At 33.4% G+C, this 15,253-nt stretch overlaps 1 protein-coding gene across 2 annotated transcripts; it reads left to right on the top strand.

Annotated features, from left to right (window-relative positions):
• Nucleotides 1-1,302: 1,302 nt before the first annotated feature.
• On the top strand, nt 1,303-3,862 carry LOC101268119 (protein NRT1/ PTR FAMILY 6.2). 2 transcript variants are annotated; one of them, XM_010325266.3, is made up of 6 exons: nt 1,303-1,534; nt 1,622-1,709; nt 1,797-2,014; nt 2,132-2,673; nt 2,757-3,100; nt 3,177-3,862. In XM_010325266.3, exons 2-6 carry the CDS (start codon nt 1,625-1,627, stop codon nt 3,695-3,697), a joined length of 1,710 nt encoding a protein of 569 aa, XP_010323568.1. In that variant the 5' UTR covers nt 1,303-1,534; nt 1,622-1,624; the 3' UTR covers nt 3,698-3,862. The 2 variants fall into 2 exon arrangements, with proteins under 2 accessions (XP_010323568.1, XP_069142944.1); XM_069286843.1 differs by having other exon boundaries at nt 1,449-1,709.
• Nucleotides 3,863-15,253: the final 11,391 nt, after the last annotated feature.

Genomic DNA, 15,253 nt, shown 5'->3' with positions numbered 1-15,253 from the left:
GGGTAAAAATAAATATTGCGTCAAAAGATATGAATGTGGAGCATATTATTATAAAATATGAAATGACAAATGTGAACCTAGATATGGATAAGCGGAAGGTCGGTATAGTTATGTTTGTCCCCCTCTATTTGTTTTTATTTATTGGGCAAATATATAAGGGAATGGAGGAAAACAAAAGGTAATAGTGACTAGTCTCAAAATCATGATCATGAATACAGCTGAATCAAACAATTTGTAAAGTAATGGTAATGCATGTTCCAAGCCCCATACCGCACCACCGCCAATACTCTACCAAATCTTACTTTACAGCAATTTTTATTTTATTTTATTTTCAGAGTTAGTTTAACATAAATAAGATAGCTCTCGAAAATACACCTTCCACCACAATATGTTGTATTCACATGTTTTCAGTTTATATATATTCCTGTATACTCAACTTACTTTTGTTCAACTATTCTTTATAATACGCCCAATTTCATACTTAATAATAATATTAATCTTATGTAAAAGTGTATAGTAAGATTTTGTTGGTAGAATGTATAAAAATAATGTTAAATAGAGTATGTTACTAATGTTTTTATTAGTAATGCTTGTAATATTTATGCTTGCACTAGTTGTACATAGATATATTTGTGCATTGTTTACTTTGGTGTATTAAAAATAACATGCATGGTATAAAATTCAATACACATTCTAATAAACAATGGAGTGTGTATATAGATTGGAAAAGAGTATCAAACAAGGTGTTAGTGATACACAAAGATAATACATGCATTATTTTTCCTAATACACACTATCCAAGGACTTGTGTGCATAAATAATTTATACACACTTTTACATTGTTACACATCACATGTGAATTAGAGGATTTCTCATAGTTGGTGTTAGAACATTTTTATGATAAAGAATTTATAATTTGATTAACAAAGTGACTTCGCTCTCTAGTAATATATCGTTCCCTAAATTCGTACATGAGTAATACAAAATTATAAGAAAATTACCTACGAAGCAATATGAGTCAAGTATCATCAAAGTGCTCAAATCTTCATTGAATAGCTTCAAATTTCATAACTTCAAGATGACACCCCACCGAATCTCAGTGGTCAGTACATTATCAAAAATTCAACAAATAGAAAAATTCATCTGTAAATTTTCAAGCTTTTAAAAAATTATGTATATGTATGTATAGAGAGGGATGCTCATTCCAATTTTCACTTTCATTGTTGCAAACGCAAGTTCAAATAGTAAGTTTATTTTAACTTCAATCCATTATAATAATTTATTTTTTTAAAAAAAGGAGGAGAAATGCTAGAAGCTTCCATGTTTAAAATGGGATATGCCTAATCCCAACCAAGCAAATGATATTATGTCTCAAACGAGTAATGGAGGGACACTTTTTGTCGAAAACGTTTGCCTATAAAACGAGGGAGTGACTACATATATACATACACGAATACAAGTGAAAGAAGAATCCAATACATAATAACTCAACTCTTTCACAAATTAAGTTGAAAAAAAGAAAAGAAAAGAAAAGGTGAATAGTACAAGTTTAATTATTAAAAAACATCGATCATGACAATTGATTCTTTTCATGTGTTGATAAACAATTAGTTTGTTTCAGATCATGAGTTTGGATGCTGTGGACTACAAGGGGTTCCCTGCTGATAAATCTAAAACTGGTGGTTGGGTACCTGCTACTCTTATCTTAGGTTTGTATTAGCTTCGTAAAGCTAATTAAATTAAGTAGGTTTCACCATCTCAATGTATATATATTTTGTTTTTGTTGTAACTTGCAGGGATTGAAATAGTTGAAAGGCTTTCAACGATGGGAATAGCAGTAAATCTGGTGACATACTTAGGTGGTACCATGCATTTGGCTAGTTCAAACTCAGCCAATATTGTAACAGATTTCATGGGCACCTCCTTTCTCCTCTGCCTGCTTGGAGGCTTTCTTGCTGACTCTTTTCTCGGCAGATACAAAACTATTGCACTATTTGCTCTTATACAGACACTGGTAATAATTTATATTCAAACAATTTATACATACATATATATATATATATATATATATATATATATATATATATTGGAATAATTTGATCATATATATATTGTACTATTTTCGCTTCAGGGAACTGGGATGTTAACAGTGGCCACCACCCTGCCCCAACTGCGACCCCCTCCATGCAATCTCAATTGCCAACCAGCGAATGGTTTTCAAATGGGAATACTGTACTTAGCTTTATATCTAATAGCGTTGGGTACTGGTGGCTTAAAATCTAGTGTCTCAGTATTCGGAACCGACCAATTTGATGAGAAAGATGACAAGGAAAAAGCACAAATGACATATTTCTTCAACAGATTCTTCTTCTTCATCAGCTTAGGAACTTTGACAGCAGTTACAGTGCTTGTTTACATCCAAGATGAAGTTGGAAGGATTTGGGCATATGGTGTTTGTTCACTATCCATGTTCATTGCCATCATAATATTCCTTCTCGGTTCTAAAAGGTACCGTTACAAGAAAAGTGCAGGAAGTCCCATTGTCCACATTTTTCAAGTCATTGTTGCTGCTATAAGGAAGAGGAAATTGGATCTCCCATATGATGCTGCCATGCTTTACGAGAGTACGTCTACTCCAGAGGCTAGCAGAATCCAACACACACAAGAATTTAGGTTAGCTTAATTATTTAACACAAATAATATGTTATGCTTAATTTTAATTAGTATGTATCTTGAATTATATACTGGCTATGTAGAATATTGGACAAGGCTGCTATCGTAACTGAAGGAGATTTCGAGGAGCATGCATCATGCTCTGCTCCAAATCCATGGAAGCTTAGCTCAGTGACCAGGGTTGAGGAAGTGAAAATGATGGCAAAGTTGCTCCCAATTTGGGCCACCACTATAATATTCTGGACCACCTACGCACAAATGATTACATTTTCTGTTGAACAAGCTTCTACCATGGAAAGAACAATTGGCAACTTCCAAATTCCAGCTGGATCTCTCACTGTCTTCTTTGTCGCAGCCATCTTAATCACCTTGGCTCTTTACGACCGAATTATCATGCCACTTTGGAAGAAATGGAAAGGAAAACCAGGTAAAGCTGCATGCATATATTTATGTGAACTAGTAATTAATTAACTTAATCATATGATGATGCGTGTGGCTTCCAGGTTTTACAAACCTACAAAGAATTGCCATTGGCCTTGTTTTATCAGTAATAGGAATGGCAGCAGCTGCACTAGCAGAGCAGAAAAGATTGACGGTTGCAAAATCAGCGGGGCGCAACACTTCAACTTTGCCAATTAGTGTATTCCTGTTGATCCCACAGTTCTTCTTTGTAGGAGCTGGGGAAGCCTTCATATACACCGGACAACTCGATTTCTTTATAACACAATCACCCAAAGGGATGAAGACAATGAGTACTGGCCTTTTCTTGACAACCCTTTCACTTGGTTTTTTCATTAGCAGCTTCTTAGTCTCCGTTATCAAGAAGGCGACCAAAACCAATGCTACAGCTCAAGGCTGGCTTGCAGACAATATTAATTATGGAAGGCTAGACTTGTTCTATTGGCTTCTTGCTGCCTTAGGAGTCATAAACTTTGCCATCTATCTAAATTCTGCAACTTGGTACAAACCAAGGAAACCTAAATCTCCCATACCCAATGGATATGGAGCTCAAGACAAGTGCTAGAATATAGCTAAGTACTGCCAATGTAGCTAACATATTATATACTATGTTTTTCAAGTTGCCCTATATAAATTTATTAGTTTCACGAATACCAAATCGTGTAAGGTATGATCCTGTAAAATAATATCAATATAATGAAACCCATGTTTAATTTGAGAGGACAATAAATAATGAAGTTTAAGTTTTGCGGATGATCAATGTTGATATAATGCCATATCGTGGCTTCTCTGTCATATACAAAATGATCGATAGGTAAGGATTTAACAGATTGTGAAAACATTGTTAATACTTGTATTAAGGTTAGTGAAAAATACAGAAACAAAAACAGAAACAAGAGAAAATAGATAGAAAAAATACTTTTAATCCGAGTAACTACTGCTTCTCTTTAAGAAATCTAATCCCCTCACATGTATCCGAGGTTACAGTTTAATTTCTCCCAAGATAAAACGGATTAAAAGTATTTCTCTGTCTATCTCATCTTGTTTCTTTTTCTGTATTTTTGACTAACCTTGATACAAGTATTAACAATCTTAAGAAATTTATATAGTTTCTGTACGTGAGGTTTCTGGAGATTAAAACCTTTATGATTTTCTACTCTGCTTGAATTTTTAAAATTCACTCGATTAACGATTAAAAGAACATACAAACTCAGTGGCGGATCTACGATTTTAAGGTTGTGGGTGCTCTGAAGTGAAACTATAAAAAATATGTGTTAACAATGAGATTCAAACCTTGGTACAACAACATTAAAAGAGTCTTAAGTACCCATCCTAGAACCATTGGGCCAACTATATGATTTATTCATTGGGTGCTCTATGTTAATTTTATACAAATACCTATCAATTTCTAAATATATATATATATATATATATATATATATATATATATATATATATATATATATATATATTTCATAACGAAGTTAATGGGTGCTCGAGCACCCGGCGGACACCATGTGGGTCCGCCCCTGTAAAAACTGTATCGTTAAATGAGAAAAACTCAGTGTAAAGATTTATTCTTTATTGATAGTATTTCACATACTAAAATCATATGTCATTTGTGATAGAAAAAATGACTAATTCAAGTCAAGTAATTTTTGGAATAGTGAGTGCTGCAACAATAAGTGTTGTAACAACATTGGTTGAAAACAATCGTTCAACTGTTGCCCTAGCATCAGTTGAGAAACCTTCAAAGTTTTCTGGAGTCGACTTCATGAGATGGCAGCAGAAGATGTTCTTCTATCTCACTACGTTGAGTCTGCAGAGGTTCAGTAATGAGAATGTTCCTGTTATGTCGGGAACTCCGCCTGAAGAACGATTCTTTGTAACACAAGCATGGACACACTCAGATTTACTGTTTACAAATTATATTATGAGTGGCCTGCAAAATGATCTATACAATGTGTACAGTAATGTCAAAATCTCAAAAGAATTCTGAGATGCTTTAGAAAAGAAGTACAAAACATAGGATGCCGGAATGAACAAGTTTATTGTGAATTTTTTTTTACTATAAGATTATAGACGGTAAGACTGCCGTCACTCAAGTTCAAGAGCTGCAGATCATAATCCATGATCTCCTTGCTGAAGGTATAAATTTATTTAATGCGTATGTTGTAAATATTAAGTTTATTCTTAATACTTACGTAATCTTTAACGTAGGATTGATTGTGAATTATGCTTTCAAGTGGCTGAAGTGGCTGCCATAATTGAGAAGTTACCTCCATTGTAAAAGGACTACAAAAACTACTTGAAACATAAGCGCAAGGAGATGACTGTTGAACATCTCATAGTAACCTTGAGAATCGAAGAGGATAACAAGACTGTAGAAAAGAAGTCACGTGGTAATTCAGCAATATCTAGAGTAAATATTGTTAAAGAAGATCCCACAAAATTAAAGAAAACAAAGAAAACATCTGGTCCCAAAAGCAATCCTCCTAAGACGAAATTCAATGAAAGTTGCTTCAATTATGGCAAACGTAATCATAGGACTATTGAATGCCGAGGTCCTAAGAAGGACAAGAAGAATACGCATCCAAAAAATTTGGTTGAATCAAAAGCAGAAATGGATGATCTCTATGCAATGCTTTCAGAATGTTACTTGATCGGAAATCGAAGAGAATGGTGGATAGATTCTTGTGCCTCATGTCATGTTTGTGCCAACAAAGAATTTTTTTCATCATATACTCCAGCACCTACAGTTGAGAAGTTATTTATGAAAAACTTCGTTGTTTCAAAAGTGGAAGGCACTGGCAAAGTCCTATTAAAGATGACATCAAGTAAGGTGGTGACATTGAACATGGTATGTATGTCCTGAAATTGCGAAAGAATTTCATTTATATTCGAGTTCTGACTAAAAATGGATTCAAATATGTATTTGTTTCTGCTAAAGTAGTAGTGAGTAAGAATGAAATGTATGTAGGAAAAGGTTACCTCGATGGCCTTTCCAAACTCAATGTAATTGAAGTTGATATGAATAAAAGATTATGCTTCTTCTTACTTGCTTGAGTCTAAATGTTTATGGCATGAACATTTGGGACACGTTAATAACAACACCTCGCGAAAATGGATTAACTTAAATGTTTTGCCAAATTTTGAGTGCAATAAATCAAAATGTCAAATTTGCATTGAATCTAAGTATGCTGAGCATCCTTATAAATCTGTTGAAAGGATTTCAAATCCCTAAGAACTGATTCACACTAATATTTGTGATATGAAGTCAACATCATTGCGTGGTGGAAAAAAATATTTCATAACTTTTATTGACAATTGCACTAGATATTGTTATGTTTATTTGCTAATTGGTAAGGATGAAAAAATAGATATATTTAGACAATATAAAATAGAAGTTGAAAATGACTTGTATAGAAAGATCAAAATGATGAGAATTGATAGAGGCGGAGAATATGAATCCATTTGCAGAAATATGTTTGGAAAATGGAATAATCGATCAAACTACTTCTCCTTACACTCCTCAATCCAATTGGATTGCAGAAAGGAAAAACCGAACTTTAATGGAAATTATGAATGCCTTACTTATAAGTTCAGGTTTACCACATAACTTGTGGGCAGAATGCCTTACTTATAAGTTCATTTTACCACAACACTTGTGAGGGGAAGCTATTCTTACAGCAAATTGTATACTTAATAGCTCACACAAAGACAAGTGTTATTCTATAAGAGAAATGGAAAGGTAGAAAACCCAACTTTAAATCTTTCAAAGTGTGGGGTTGCCTAGCCAAAGTCCAAGTTCCTTTACCTAAAAGGGTGAAAATAGGGCCAAGATTGTGGATTGTTATTCATTGGATATGCCACAAATAGTAAGGCATGTCGATTTTTGATTCATAAGTCTGAACATCCGGATATTCATGATAATACGGTAATGAAATAAGATAATGTTGAATTTTTTGAACATATTCATCCCTATATAACTAGACTTGAGTCATCTAGTTGGGGGGGGGGTCTAAACAGCCCTTAGAATAACCAAAAGAGAATGAAACCAATGAAGAGAGTCCAAGGCGCAGTAAACGTCAAAGGACAACTAATTCATTTGGATCTTACTTTGTAACATTCCATCTTGAAAGTTAGACTCAAACATTCAAGGAAGAAATATTGTCTAGCGAATCAAACTCTTAGAAGGAGGTTGTCAATAGTGAGATTGAATCAATCCTAAGAAATCATACGTGGGACTTGGTTGATCTTCCTCCAATGAACAAACCATTGGGTTCAAAATGAATCTTTAAAAGAAAGATGAAAGATGATGAAAATATTGATAAATATAAATAAAGACTTGTTGTCAAAGGCTTTAGACATAAAGAAGGTCTTGAATATTTTGACACATACTCGCCAATGAGCAAGATTACATCAATTCAGATGTTAATTGCCCTAACTACAATATACGATCTTGAAATTCATCAAATGGATGTAAAAACCACCTTATTAAATGTAGTGTTGGAGGAAGAAATTTACACGGAACATCTTGAGGGTTTTGTAGTTTCTGGTAAAGAACAGAAAGTGTGCAAACTTATTAAGTCACTTTGTGGACTAAAACAAGCACCAAAACAATGACATGCAAAGTTTGATTAAACCACGTTATCAAATGGATTTAAGATCAATGAATGCGATAAATGCGTTTAGATTAAATATATACCTAATTAGGAAGTCATTGTATGCCTATATGTGGATGACATGCTGATAATGAGCAAGGACATTGCCAATGTATAAGCTACTAAGCGTATGCTTGCTAGTATGTTTGATATGAAAGATCTAGGAGTTGCTGATGTGATATTGGGAATAAAGATTCTCAAAACTTCTAATGGTCTAGCATTGTCTTAAACTCATTATATTCAAAAGATACTTAAAAATTTCAAGTATTTGAATTTCAAAAGGCAAAGACCCCAATTAATGTGCACCATCATCTTGCAAAGAATAAAGATGAAAGTCGGTCTCAATTGTACTATGTCTGAGTGTTGGGAAGTTTGATGTATGTCATGAACATAGCTTGCGCTATCAGTAAACTAAGTCGATACACAAGTAATCCCAATAAAAATCATTACTTGACAATGAAGACAGTTTTGAGATACTTAGATGACACTAAAAGAAACTAAGTTTTGCATTACAAAAAATATCCAGTAGTTCTTGAAGGATATAGTCCCGAAAATTGGACTACTGGATCAACTGAAACAAAATCCAGAAGTGGATACGTTTTTACTAGTGTGGAGGAGCAATATCTTGGGAATCATCCAAAAAAACATGTATAGCTTGTTCAATAATGGAGTCTGAATTCATAGACTTATATAAGGCAAGTGAAGAAGCTGAATGGCTCCGGAATTTCTTAGAAGATATTCTATTTTGACCCAAACCAATGTCCCTTATGTGCATACATTATGATAGTCAAGATGTAATAGGAAGGGCTGGAAGCGTTTTGTATAACGACAAGTACCGTCACATAAGACGGAGACATAACTCTGTTATACAACTACTCTCTAGTGGAATTATCACAATTTACTATGTAAAGTCAAAGGAAAATGTGTCGGATCCACTTAAAAAAGGCCTAACTAGAGAGGGAGTTGAGAAATCATCGACGGGAATGATACTATGGCCGAGAACAAATCATCGTGGCGGTAACTCTACCTAGAATACTGGAGATCCCAGGATGTAGGTTCAAGGAGATAAAACAATGTCATCGATGATGGTTCAACATTGTCAAAAAATTATTTTATGGTCCATTCTCATGATGAGACAATGTTAAGTAACCAGGATAAAGGCATAAGGACTTTTTAATGATTTTTAATTTACAGGGTAGATCAAATATATATCTATGGGATACATTTAGAAACAACCTATGTGAGTTTAAAGTGTAAGTCGCTTCAAGGAGAATCCTGTAAGGCCAGTTCTCTAAGCACCCACTAACCGAGATGTGTTCATGGCTGAAATGAACAAAACAATGAAAACTAAGGATATTTCAAGGGTTGATTTTGTGACTTATGTTGTCTAGGTATACACCAAATCTAAACGGTTCAAAGATATCAAATCTACAGATTGACCGAGTATATCCAATATCTGTTCACTACGGTAAGCTTAAAGGGAAACCTACTTATCCAGATTCGATTAACCCTTACTTACAAGACTCACAAGTTTTTCATGCATATGTTTTAACAATAGTCATTCCCCATTCATGTGAGGGATTTTTGGATTTTAGCAAAGTGTAAATGGAAAATGAGAAGAGAAAAATGAAAAAAAAAGAGGAAGAACCAGTTTTGGAGGGAAAATGAAAAGTCATTTGCAAAGTGCAAATGAAAATTCATTTCTCTCATATTGGTAGAAGAAAGAATCTTGTTGTCCTTATATTAGGAAACAATTCCTTTACTTGTTAAAGGGGAAAAGTCATTTCTCCCATATTGGTAGAAGAAAGAAACTTATTGTCCTTATATTAGGAAACACTTTCTTTACTTCTTAAAAGGCTAAGAAGAAGGTGTCCCCTTGCGCCTCGTCCTCGTCGCTCGGCTTAGGATTTAGATTTGGATTTGACAAATGATTTGATCAATAATATTTTGGAACAAAATTTATTTCATCAATATCATTAATTAAATTATTTTTCCTAAATTCTTTTCTCTTATAGATTAGTCCATGATTTTAGTTAATTAGTTAACAGAATTTATTTAATGTAACGGGACTTATTTAAATTTGCGTGTAGCAGCAACGTTCTGAAAAGTCGTTCCTCTTTCCGAAAATTCGTTACTCTTCCCAAAGACACAGCGGTCTAAACAGATTGTTTGAACATACGCGTTCCTTGCTAAAAATGGCTATAAATAAGAGGTTTTTCCCATTTTTCAAACACTGAAAGTTTTTCCTTCTCTTTGCGTGTGGCTTGTTAGTGTTCTTACATTTGCTGAAGTTATTAAAGTTTGAGGTACCGCTACTTCTTTAACAGGCTAATCCATTTTATATTGGGAGAAATTAATTTGTAACCTCGGGTACAGTGAGGGGATTAAATTTCTTAAGGAGACACAGTAGTTTCTATTTTTGACTAACCTTAATACAACTATTAAAAAAAATAAACTATTCCTAAATCCTATCAATTATTTACAATCGTATAACAACGTGACTTTCACATAAAATTAGTAATTGTAGTAACTCAATCAACAATACATATTTAAACCAGCCATAGTGTTCTTCGAGAATCTGGACTTGAATTGAGCAAAAGTTTTTTCTTAATTATTCTTTCCAACATCTTTATCTCCTTTGTTTGACACTTTCAAACTAGATTTGATGGATAAGACTAAAATTTTGGCAGAGAGAGCCCCTTTTGATCTAGAGAGTTTGGAGATGTTATCTCCACGTTTCATCACTATGAGAAATGGATTTGGGTAGTTTTTTGAACTACTAATTAACCTCCCCATCTTTATGGGTAGTTTAAAACTACTAGGTAACTTTCCCATACATATTCAGGATTTAAATTATTTTAATTATTAAATCAAAAAAATAATTATGTGGGCCATAGAAATATACATTCTCCCACTTGAAATAATGTTTTGCTGCCAATTCAAAAATACTGTTAGTTAGTTCAAGTTTTGAAATAATGTTTCGCCATCAAAGCGTTTGAATATTGGTCTCAAAGTATGCCAAAAACTCATCTTTCATAGTGAATGAAGATATAACATATCGTTTTACATTCTTCCATGATATTTCTTCTCTAGCTAGTAGAATAAAAAATCTAATTATTGATTTTCTTGTAACCACACAACCAACATACTCAGAATATGAATATTTAACAACATTAAGATGATCATATCTTCTATACGTGAGCATATAATCTTTATCTCCTTATAAGTATCACAACACATTCTTTACCACCTTCCAGTGGTCCATTCTTGAATTACTTTGATAACGACCCAACAATACAACATCAAAACTTTGTCTAGTCTCGTTCATGTCTGGTCATACATTATGCTCGAAATGATTGACCCATAAGGAATAACTTCCATTTGCTTACGTTTCAATTCATTTTTTGGACATTGACTGAAACTAAATTTATGTTCTTTCTGAAATGAAATAAGACTTGATGAACATTTTTTTCATTCTAAATGTCTCTAACACATTATTTATATAGGCTTTCTGAGAAAACCCCAATAAACTTGTCATCTATCTCGAGATATTTCTATCCCAACCACATAACATGCCTCTCCCATATCTCTCATTTCAAATTTTTAGAAACATATTTTTCGTATCATACAACAAACCAAGACCATTAATAGAAATATATATGTCATCAACATACAAAACTAACATAATAACTTATTATTTCCATTGATTTTCAGATATATACACACAACAGTGTTTTAATAATTTCAAAGGTGACAATAATTTCATTAAACTTAAGATTCTATTGTCGAGAGGCTTGTTTAAATTCATATATTGACTTCTTTAGTTTAAAAACCATATGTTCCTTTCCGTTAATAGGAAACCCCTCAGTTTTTCTAAGTGAAACTTTTGGTAACAAGTCTTGCCTTGTGACGCTCAATTTCGTCACTTATGTCTTGTTTTATCTTAAAGAACCATTTACACCCAACTATTTTGCAACCTCCGTGCAATTTAACACAGTCCCAAATTTTATTATGTTTCATTGATTTCAACTCATCTTTCATAGTTTCTATACATCATAATTTTTATTTTGTGACTCAACATATAGAAGATGTGTAAGAAGAAAATACGAGCTTCAATAAATTGAGATGATCAATCTCCAAGTCAAGAAAATTATTTAATTATGTAGATTCAAATATTTATTTGATTCACATAAAGCTTGATAACAAATGAGCTATTTGCTTACATGTGGAGGCACAATAATATGTTGATATTATAAAAATCAAACACTACTATACTTCTTCAAATCATGTAGAACTAATATTGATCTATGAAGTAAGTCGGGAGAGTGTTTTGTAAGAATCATGCCCTATCATATTCAGGAAATTATATCATACTCAAGAGAAAGTCATATCACAAGACAATCAATTACAAATGAATGTGTTCACAATATGCTGATTGTTATGAATAAGTTGAATGAGAAATTTACATACACTAGGAAGGTCACGAATAAAGTAATTATTAAGAACGATTTGTCTAAGTTCAAAACCTCATCATATCGATGAATCATAAAATGATATATCAAAATGAGTTCAAGAATGCAACATATTTGTGAATCTGATTTTGTCACAAACACACTTTCAATATCAACATTAGATAACATAATCACAAGAAATTAAGTGGTGTTTTAATCGGGGGAGTATCATCACCACTTCTTCACTTCTTCAAATCCTTCCAACTCTACCCTCCGAGCAACTCAAAGCTCCAACTTTACATTTGGTTAGACTGTAAGCAATATGTGTTAGTAAATGGTACTAAGTATGAAAGTTAACATAACATCATAAGAGCATCTCAAATGGTTAGTCAACATAAGACATCAACATAAGAGATAATAACATAATCACAACATAAGTATCATATCATAACAATCAACATAAGGCATACACAAATTCATACTTCAACCATTAGTCCTTCACACTCAAGTGAACTACTTCCCAAACCACCTCCAAGTTTACATGTGCAAGGCCAAGGTAGTATCTCATTCTACTACCTAAGCTAAGTACCTCTCTTTGGTCATCCACAGTCATAGCCCACCTTCATACTGAAGACTTAGGTTTTCATGACATAAAAGCACTATACCCCTATATCACCTCAAGGAACACTTGTGCAATGTATGTGGGACATCCATTATACCACACACACTAAGCATATCTGAAGTCACCCTATTCACGCACTACCATTTCTAAATGTCACTATTGACCTACTATCATATTTGACAAGGAACCATCATCTTAAATTAATATTAACATGGAAGAAAACTATAGCCATTACCAAAGCTAGGAATACTTCATAAGAGGACATTTAATAAGTAGCTTCAAGTCATAGTTGTGCCATGTATGAATTCTATCTCATTCTACCATTCACACTAAGTAATCATTTAGGACAGCTTACTCGTCACGATTGGGAAGTACGCCCTACAAGTAACAGGGCGTACTTGGCCTCTCAGAGGTCTTGTACAAGCCTCTTAACTTTCATTAATCACATATGCATGAAAAGTAGTGCGAAATTAAATTTGTTTACAATAAAATCAATAAGAAAATTCTTTATGAAACGTATGAAAATTAAGTCTCATCATCACAATCCATTTTATAAACGTATTATTATCATACGTTCACGATCCTTACATAGAAAAGAAATTCATGTCTAATACAAAGTATTTAATAGAAATAAACAAAAAATAACATCCACATCCTCGATCATATGAGGACGTACTAAGAGAGTTGAGAGAATAATCTACTTGCCAAGCTTCAAGTCTAAGATCCTCACTTCCTTCCACCTAAACTTGTAGAAATAGAGAAGAATATGGAGTTAGTACAATTAATGCACTGAGTATGATGATCGTGCAAAAATATGCTACAAATAGTTATAGTTTAAATATGATTTTCATGCTATTTTGATAAAACTTCATGAATCAAGTGTATAAGACATCATACAAGTCATCATCAACATTCAAGGAAATATTTCCATAAATCTTTACATATAATCATATTCTTTAAGTAACCCATTAATCATTTAGACCCTCTATCCAAAGTTATCCTAAGCCCCCCTAGGTAATACATGAAAAGACCGCCCATACAACCTCTTCAATACACACCTATGTTTTCCTTAAGACTAGCAAGGGTAAGTATATTTCATCTCAACTCAACAAGTCAACACTCATTACAAGAGATACTAGAGGAAACATTCATGCAATTATGCATTTAATAACTTCACATAAAGACCATCCCCTAAAATAACTCCAAGTTACACCTTTTCAATGTGAAAATAGCATGCCATTCTACTACTCCCACTTAGTGCTCATTCCGAACCACACTAGACTAGGCACATCACATTAAACCATTTACATAGCCTTGATTAACATTAGATATAAGATCAACATGCTTCATTAACATTATACATAAAGTCAACATATTTCATCAACATCATATAGAACCCATTAATTCAATAACATGACTTGGACACACCAAGACTCCCTCCAATGCCTACTTGTGGAATGCATAGATGGAGCCTCATTCCATCACCTACCCTAAGTAGTACACCCTTAGGAAGACTTAGTTCATTACATTCATTTGTGGGGGATAGCTTTAACTGGCATAGTCCACTCCTATCGAATGAGGGATCTCCACTTGCCTAAGGTAGAGTCATTCTTTTAGCCATTATGTGGAACACCACTAGCTAGTCCTATGCAGGCACATAGTTAAGGGATAAGGAGTTTACTTCTAATTACTACATCTCAACTAACGAAGAGTACCCATATCAAGAGGTTATATTTGAATACTACATCTCTACTCACGAATTGTATCCACCCCTTTGTACAATTCTCTCGGTGCTATGCATTAATCTCCACGGAGTTTTAGACTTTCATTACATTCATTAGCTATATGTTAAAGGATTGTTACTAAGTACTACATCTTAACTCACGAAGAGTACTCATACCAACCTATAATTCAATTTATTGGAAAGCTCTTAGGAATGTTGATATTGATACTAGACACTACATCTCCACTCACGAAGAGTGTCCACCCCAAAATTCCCCATTAATTCATTAGAGTTCTATTGAGAAAACATTTCAATAGAGTCTCATTCATTACATTTTCATTAGTTTCATTTATTTATTCATTGTGTGTATGTCGAAAAGCCTTTAACATAACCACCATAATTCAAGACATTATCTTCTAAACGTGATCATACTACATTCATCATAATCCACACACAACCATACATCACTTTCACATCATACTTCAATTAGTCATACTATCTTCAAGACACACATTCATAACTTCATAAGAAATCTCTATGCATATACTTCATAGCATCACTTTACTTCATATGAAATGCCTTCAAGGCCATAATCACAATTCACATATTTATTCATATACGTTAAGTAAACCATTAGTGGACCATACCACACAAGATCAAT

The sequence above is a fragment of the Solanum lycopersicum genome, chromosome 7, assembly GCF_036512215.1.
Source record: "Solanum lycopersicum chromosome 7, SLM_r2.1".
Classification (NCBI taxonomy): domain Eukaryota; kingdom Viridiplantae; phylum Streptophyta; class Magnoliopsida; order Solanales; family Solanaceae; genus Solanum; species Solanum lycopersicum.
This window is presented reverse-complemented; position numbering and strand designations above follow the sequence as displayed.

Coding starts and splice junctions, on each gene's coding strand:
- LOC101268119 (XM_010325266.3), top strand. CDS start 1,625: ATGAGTTTGGATGCTGTGGACTACAAGGGGTTCCCTGCTGATAAATCT. Junction 2,015..2,131: donor TTGCTCTTATACAGACACTG/GTAATAATTTAT, acceptor TTTTCGCTTCAG/GGAACTGGGATGTTAACAGT. Junction 3,101..3,176: donor GAAATGGAAAGGAAAACCAG/GTAAAGCTGCAT, acceptor TGTGGCTTCCAG/GTTTTACAAACCTACAAAGA.